The sequence below is a fragment of the Rattus norvegicus genome, chromosome 1 (assembly GCF_021556685.1).
Source record: "Rattus norvegicus strain SHRSP/BbbUtx chromosome 1, alternate assembly SHRSP_T2T, whole genome shotgun sequence".
Lineage (NCBI taxonomy): Eukaryota > Metazoa > Chordata > Mammalia > Rodentia > Muridae > Rattus > Rattus norvegicus.
Window position 1 is genome coordinate 87,367,803 of NC_141534.1, and position 8,829 is coordinate 87,376,631.

At 36.1% G+C, this 8,829-nt stretch overlaps 1 protein-coding gene across 3 annotated transcripts in view; it reads right to left on the reverse strand.

Annotated features, from left to right (window-relative positions):
- The window catches only part of LOC120099768 (sulfotransferase 2A1-like), a 56,990-nt gene extending 48,520 nt beyond the window's left edge, over positions 1-8,470 (reverse strand). For 2 of the 3 annotated variants that reach the window (XM_087606706.1, XM_087606700.1), the window contains exons 1-2: positions 8,201-8,460; positions 6,957-7,165 (exon numbers count right to left, since the gene is read on the reverse strand). In XM_087606706.1, coding sequence (XP_087462832.1) covers positions 6,957-7,165; positions 8,201-8,333 — 342 coding nt within the window. In that variant the 5' untranslated portion in view covers positions 8,334-8,460. Of the gene's footprint in view, positions 1-6,956; positions 7,166-8,200 lie in introns of all 3 variants that reach the window. The other variant, XM_087606705.1, reaches the window with a different exon arrangement.
- Positions 8,471-8,829: the final 359 nt, after the last annotated feature.

The following is an 8,829-nucleotide window of genomic DNA, read 5'->3' on the forward strand; positions in this document are numbered from 1 at the left end:
TTGACGAGGAGCAGAGTCTCCTTCCAGTTTTAACCTGCACCCAGAGCATACCTGGAGTGCTGGCTCTGTACCAACTCCTACAAAACCCAAAGGACGTTCGATGCCCAGGTGATCTGAAATGCCCAGGAACACAGGATCACAGAGAAAACTTGACTTCAATGAGATCAGACACACCCAGGAACACTAGAGTTTTGACACACTCAAGGTCACAGTTGAGGTGACAACAAATTTCTCAACAACCTGCAAAATTGGGACCCCCGCAGGAACCAGGGAAATATAAATGCTGCCCAGCCAGAGACACAGGTTCCTTCTTGCTTGCACCTGTGCCAGGAATTAAACTAGGGCTCTGAGTCTTTACTCATTCATGCATTTACATCATTCAGAGAAAGCTTGACTCCCAGGAGCTCTAACACAACAAGACCTCAGGACCTTTGTCACATCAGGATTTCAGGATCTCTGAGGCAGCTTGAATACCAGGAACTCTGAAAACACCCAGGATGTCAGGATCACAGGACTACAGGATCACAACATCATAGAGACAGCTGGATTCTGAGGAGTTCTGAAACAACCAGGATCACAAGAGGGACAAGCTTAAGTCAGAGACAGAAACAGCAGGTAGCACTAAAAGTAAGCAGATAGTGAGAGGCAATCACAAGAATATAAGCAGCAGAAACCAAGGGTACCTGGCATCATCAGAACTGAGAACTCCCATTACAGCAAGTCCTGGATGCATCATCACAACAGAAAAGCAAGATTCAGATTTAAAATCTTATCTCATGAGGATGATAAGGTACTTTAAGAAGGGTATAATTAATTCCTTTAGAGAAATGCAGGAGAACACAGGTAAACGAAGCAGGTAAAAGTCATTAAAGAGGAAACACAAAAATCCCTTTAAGAATTAGAAGAACACAAAAGCAAAAAAAAAAGGTGAATGGATTGAACAAAACAATCTAGGATCTAAAACTGAGAATAGAAACAATAAGGAAATCACAAAGAAAAACAACCCTGGAGATAGAAAACATAGGAAAGAAATCAGGAGACAAGAGATCAGCAAGCCTCACCAACAGAATACAAGAGATAGAAGGGAGAATCTCAGATGCAGAAGATACCATAGAAAACAGTGGAATAACAGTCAAAGAAAATGAAAAAATGCAAAAAAAACCCTCATAAACCAAAACATCCATGAAATCCAAGACAAAATGAGAAAACCAAACCTAAGTATAATAGATATAGAAGAGAGTGAAGATTCCCAACTTATAGGTCCAGTAAATATCTTCAACAAAATTAAAGAGGAAAAATTCCCTAACCTGAAGAAAGAGGTACCCATGAACATAAAAGAAGCATACAAAACTCCAGAAAGATTGGAATAGAAAAGAAACTCCTTCTGTCACATAATAATAAAAACACAAAATGCACAAAATGAAGAATATTAAAAATAGTAAGGAAAAATTCAAGTGACATATAAAGGCAGACCTATCAGAATTATACCAGATTGCTCCAAAGAGGTTTTAAAAGCCAGAAGATCCTGATCAGAGTTCATTCAAACCCTAAGAGAACAAAAATATCAGCAAAAATATTTGCTACTATATCTAGCAAAACTCTCAATTAACATAGACAGAGAAAACAAAGTATTCAATGTCAAAAACAGACTTATACAAAATCTTTCCACAAATGAATTACTACAATGGATAAGAGATGGAAAATCCAACACAAGGAGGGAAACTACACCTTAGAAAAAGCAAAAAAGTAACCTTCTTTCAACAAACACAAATAAGATAGCCACACAAGCATATTTCCACCTCTAACAACAAAAATAACCAGAAGCAACACTTTTCCTTAATATAGTTTAACATCAAAGGACTAAATTCCTCAATAAAAAAGACATAGACTCACAAGACAGGTCAAAATGAACCAGCATTGTGCTGCGTATATGTAACAGACCTCAGTGACAATAACAGACACTACCTCAAAGTAAAAGACTGAATTTTTTTCAAGCAAATGGTCACAGGGAAGAAGCTGAGGTAGACATTCCAAAATCAAATAAAATCGACTTTCAACCAAAAGTTATTTTAAAAAAAGATAAGAAAGTTCATACTTGTCAAAGAAAAAAATCTACCCAGATGATCTCTCAATACTGAATATCTAAGCTCCAAATGCAAGGACATCTACATTCATAAAAGAAACCTTACTAAAGCTCAAACCACACATTACACCTTACACAATAATAGTGGGATATTTCTATACCCCACTTTCATTAATGGACAGATTATGGAAACAGAATCTAAACTGAGACACAGAGAGACTAAAATAAGTTATGAACCAAATGAATTTAACAAATATTTATAGAATATTTCATACTAAAACAAAAGAATATACCATCTTTGCACCTCATATTACCTTCTTCAAAATTGAAAATACACCTGGTCACAAAGGGAGCCTCAACAGATACAAGGAGTTTGAAATAATCCCATGCATCCTAACAGATAACCATGTCCAAGGGTAGACTTCAACCACAAGAAAAACAACAGAAAGCCCATATATACATGAAAGCTGGACAGTGCACTGTTCAATGATAATTTGGTCAAGGAAGAACTAAATTCAAGACTATTTAGAATTACAAGCAATTGAAGGCACAACAAACCGAAAATTCTGAGACACAATGAAAACAGTGCTAAGAAGAAAACTCAAAGCCCTCAGTGCCAAAAAACAAAAACAAACAAACAACAAAAAACCTGGACAGACCATACACTAACAACCTAACAGCACACATTAAAGCTCTAGGACAAAAAGAAGCAAATACACCTAAGTGGAAATAATACAATGAAGGAATATTCAAACTCAAGGATGAAATCAGCCAAGTAGATTTTAAAAGATATATACAAAGAAGCAACAAAACCAGGAGATAGTACTCTAAGAAAATCAACAAGATAGATAAACCCTAAGCGAGATTAACAGAAGGCAGAGAGAAAAGTATCTAAATTAACAAAATCAGAAATGAAATTATATACATAACAAAAAAACTGAGGGAATTAAAATATCATCAGATACTACTACATAGGCCTATACTTAAAAAAAAACAAATAATCTGGATGAGATGGACAAGTTTCTACACAAATACCAAATACTAAAATTAAATCAGGATCAGATAAACCACCTAAACAGTTCCATAAGCCTAAAGAAATAAAATAAATCATTAAAAGTCTTCCAATGAAATAAAACCCAGGACCAGAAGGTTTTAATGTAGAATTCTACCAGATTGTCAATGAAGACCTAACACCAATACTCTTCAAAGTATTCCACAATATAGAAACAGAAGGAGCACTAATCAAGTTTTTCTATAAAGCCATAATATCACTTATATCTAAACCATACAAACCCCATCAAAAAAAGCGAACTTCAGACCAATTTTCCATATGAATATCAATGCAAAAATACTCAATAAAATTCTAGAAATCTGATTCCGATTAGACATCAAAATGATCATTCAACATGATCAAGCAGGCTTCAGCCTAGGAATGCAGGGATGGTTCAATATACAGAAATACATCAACATAATCTATTATATAAGTGAATTCAAGGAAAAAACATATGATCATCTTATTTGATGTGGAGAAAGCATTTGACCAAAATCCACAACCCTTCATAGTAAAAGGTTTGGAAAGATTGCATATTCAAGGCCTATGCATAAACATAGTAAAAGTAAAACTAGTAGCAAACTAGTAGCAAACCTCAAACTAAATGGAGAGAAACTTGAAACAATCCCACTAAAATCAGACCTAGACAAGGCTGCCCATTCTCTCCCTACATAGTTATCATTGTACCTGAAGTCCTAGCCAGAACAATTAAACATCAAAAAAAGGGGTAAAAGGGATACAAATTTGAAAGGAAGAAGTGAAAATATCACTATGTGCAGATTATATGATAGTATACTTTTTTTTCTTTTCTTTTCTTTTTTTCAGAGCTGGGGACCGAAACCAGGGCCTTGCGTTTGCTAGGCAAGTGCTCTACCACTGAGCTAAATCCCCAAACCTATATGATAGTATACTTAAGTAACCCCAAAAATTCCACAAAACTAAAGCTGATAAACAACTTCAGCAGAGTGTCTGAATACAAACTTAACTCAAGCAAGACAGTGGCCATCTTCTACTCAAAGTATAACAGGTTGAGAAAGAAATTAGGAAAACAACACCATTCACAATAGTCACAAATAATATAAAAACTGTGGTGTGATTCCAACCAAGCAAGGGAAAGATCTTTATGACAAGAATTTCAAATCTTTGAAGAAAGAAATTAAAGAAAACCTCAAGAGATAGGAAATCACCCATGTTAATTGATCGGCAGGATTAATATTTTAAAAATGGCCATCTTGTCAAAAGCAATCTACAGATTCAGTGAAATCTCCACCAAAATCCCAACTCAATTCTTCACAAAGTTAGAAAGAGCAATTTGCCCATTCATTTGGAATAACAAAAAACAAAAAAAAACAAAACAAAACAAAACAAACAAACAAACAAACAAACAAAAAGGACAACAGAAACTATTCTGAACAATAAAATACCTTCTTCAGGAATCACAATCCCTAACTTCAAGTTGTATTAGAGAGAAATAGTGATAAAACCTGCATGGTATGGGTACAGAGACAGTCAGGTAGATAAATGTAATAGAATTGAAGAGGCGGAAATGAACCCACACACCTACAGCCACCTGATACTTCACAAGGAGTTAGAAACATCCAGTAGGGAAAAGAAAACATTTCCACCAGAGGGTGGTGCTGCTTCAACTGGAGGAGGTCAGCATATAAAAGAAACCAAATTGACCCAGTCTTCTGGAAACAACTCAGATGCTCTACGACAGAGGAATGGATACAGAAAATGTGGTACATTGAAACTATGGTGTACTACTCAGCTATTAAATACAGTGAAATTCACAAGCTAATGGTTTGAACTAGAAAATATCATCCTGAGTGAGATAACTCAATCACAAAAAAAAAACACGCACATCTGCACATGATATGAACTCACTGATAAGTGGATATTAGCCCCAAAGTTCAGAATACCCAAGATACAATTCACCACGACCACATGAAGCTCAAGAAGAAGGAAGACCAAAATCTGGATGCTTCAGTCCTTCTTCAAAGTGGGAACAAAATACTCACTGGAGGACATGTGGAACATAGACTGAAAGAAAGTTTATCCAGAGACTACCCACATTGGGATCCATCCCCTATACAGTCACGAAACCCAGACAGTATTGTGGATGCCAAGAAGTGCATGCTGACAGGAGCCTGATATAGCTGTCTCCTCAGAGGCTCTGCCAGAGCCTGACAAATAAAGAAGCAGATGCTTAAAACAAACCTTTGGAATGAGAATACAGTCCCCAGTAGAGAAGTTAGAGAAAGGACTGAAGGAGCTGAAAGGATTGACAATCATATAGGAAGAACAACAATATCAGTCATCCAGACAGGTCAGAGATCCCACGGACTAAACCACCAGAGAGTACATGTGGAGCTACCCATGATTCCAGCCACATATGTAGCAGAGGATGTCATTGTAGGGAGGGCATAAGTGGAAGAAGAGGCCCTTGGTTTGTTGAATGCTCAATGCTCCAGTATAGTGGAATATTAGGACAGGGAGGGAGGGACCTTATGGGTGGGTGGAAGAGCACTATCATAGAGGCAGAGGGAGGGGTGATGGGAGTGGGTTTTCCAGAGTAGAAATCAGCAAAAGGGATAACATTTGAGATGTAAATGAAGAAGATATCCAATAAAAGAAAAGGGAAAAAAGAAATGAAGATATATATCAATGTAGGAATATATAAATAAAGGAATATATTTAGGAATATATATGCATATGTATATGTTTATGTACGTGTGTGAATCTATCTATATCCATATATATATATATATGTGTGTGTGTGTGTGTGTGTGTATCTATCTCTATCCATATATATGTGTGTGTATCTATCTCTATCCATATATGTGTGTGTGTATTTATCTATATCCATTTATACATATGTGTGTGTGTGGTGTGTATGTGAATGTGTGTGTGTGTGTGTGTGTGCATATGCAACCTGAATTAATTAAAAAACAAATATTAGAAAGATAGAAAGGAGGGAATATGTCAGTGTTTTTGGGAGAAGAAGGGGGAAATGGGAAATGATGTATATAACTATATTTCATTATTATATTTTAAACATAAAAGAAATAAATTAAAATAATTATTCTTCATAATTTAAGCTCAATTCCCTAGCCAAAAATTTTACCAAATCCAGATAAGATAAATGCATATATTTGAATGGTCACAAATCCATTATCATATTTTCATGAGAGATAATTCTAAGTTTGTCTATGTAGTTTCAGCAAAACTATTTATAGATTCTATGGCAGAGGGACTTACAGAAAAATCTTTCTTACTAACTAGGAGCTATGATAGATTAGAATGTGGATATGTGTGATTCCTTGTAGTTATTCTCATTCAGTTTCATGGGAGATTCCTGTGGCTACTAATCTCAGTAGGCAGATAGACATAGCATGACACTCTGTGTACAACTGATCTTTGAAAATTGATGCTTTGTCAGGCTGCTTCCCCTATGAACAACTGTGTCTACAGTGATTTACCGACACAGAACTTGGGGTATATGGTATAACTGGTTCATTGACTTTGATGACAATACAGTAATATTGCACTGTACACTAAAGTTTGAACACTACTTGTCTTATATATGTATTTTCTGAATCTTCTAGTGTGATATTTCACTTTCTTTCTTAAAACTACCCAAGATCACATGTAGTGGTCCACATCTTGATACTCTAATGTAGTCTGATGTGGAGAAACATCAGCATCACCTAGTGCATGAGAATCCCACCTTCATACTTCTGTAAGAGCTTCAAATTCTGTCAGGATAAAATAAGTTCAAAGAATGTGAGTGAAAGAAAATCTCAACCATTGGACACTGACCTTGGCCTTGGAACTGAAGAGAGACTTGGAGAAAAGATGCATGGGAAGATGGGAGGTCATGAGTCGTGGTCCTTTCTTTTTGATTAATATATCATATCCTACATCAGTCTCTATCCAGGGTGAGCGATCCCAGATGGTCACAGATTGGATCCACTTGGGATCTCCCTTGGTCTGAATCAAGCAGACAATTTCAATCAGCCAGTTCGTTCCTGAATAAAAAGAAAGAGTCACTCATTTCAACAGTACTTGCAAAAAAGCCTCAAGTAGAATATATACCCATAAAATTTAAAGTGTTGCCCACTTTCAAGCACATAGACTAGTGTTCACAATGTTCACATTGTGTAAGTACAAAGTATATTCACTCAACATTAATTTCAAGACTTCATTTTACAAAACTGAGACCCTATACACACTAAACACCAAACTGGCAATGGACTATCTCCTCCAGCTCTGGGCTACCATCATTCTATATTCTTGTGGAGTGAATTTGACTTTTCCAGATATTTCACAGTGATGAAGTCATAGCATCTGTCCTCTAAGACTACTTTTCTGATTTAATTCATTGCCATTGAAATGCAACAATGCTCCAGTGTATGACTCAGTACTTCTTTTTAGGTGAATTAATTCCCTCATGTATATTTACCACACAGTTACATTTGGGTTTATGTGTTCATTTGTTATTGTCTGGTTGTCTTTTCCTGGATTCCCACTGTTTTTAGATTTTCTGTGTCATTGTGATTTCAATGTCAGCAGTCTAATACTTACCCAAGTTCTGTGCTTCTTCCACAGTGCAAACATCTGCTACCCAAATCATCATAATGCCACTTTTTGATTGCTTGAGTTTTTTAGACTCCAGTTCCTGGACAAGGTCCATGTTAATTCTACATGGCACTTTCCTCTCCTCCACATATCCTCATATACAGCCCTTTATCTCTTGATGCTCTTTCTTCTCTTTATTCTCATCACTCTCCCTCTTCTTCTATCTCTTCACCACAAATAAAGACAAATTTGAGATTCTGACTCAGTGTATACTCTCATTGTTCTAGTGCCATAGCTGATCACCTTTCCTCACATAGGTCATATGTAAAGTCTTTCTCTGTGTGGAACATGCACAAATCTCCTTCCCACAAACTTTATTAAACATTGGATATTTAGAGCACTCCACTCCTCACCCAAAATAAATGAGGTCCAATGCCCTAACCTCCCTTATACAATTCAGAATCAGTCTTACTGACAGTCCTTACCTGACTTGGGATAAGCCAATAAAATCAAATCTTCGTCTTTCACCACAAACTTATTACAAACATTTTGCAAAGTTTCTTTTGAAATCCCAAAGGCATGAAAAGGTATTCCTTCAAACCAAGTATAGTCTGGCATTATAAATAGCTTTGTGTAGGTGCTGTTAGGATTCCAGCCCTTGCCCACTGTTCAACTTATAGCAAATGCTGAGAGGTAAGATTTATATTGGAGTTAAAAAAATCATTAGCATTCTCTAGTCTGTTGTGAAACTAACTACTGATAGGAATAAATAAATATTGTAACACACTGTCAAAGGTTATTGTATTGAGCAATTTCAACTCACACAAAGAACATTCTGCAGCATTTGTGAGCCCAAGTTCATGACCCCCAAACAGAAACTCAGTAAGAAGTAATAGGACATAAAACTGCAGGATAATTTAAAATGTCTTCTAATACAATTTAGCTTTCAGAATGATTTTAAATGTGCAGAAAAGTTACAGAGATCATACAGAAACTTTCCGTGACAATTTTTTAAATTGTAGTTACTTTTGAGAAACTCGTGGTACATCAGCAGCCTTTCTTCTTTCCCTCAAAGCCCTCCCTTCATTACTTACACTATGATCTCTTCTTCAAT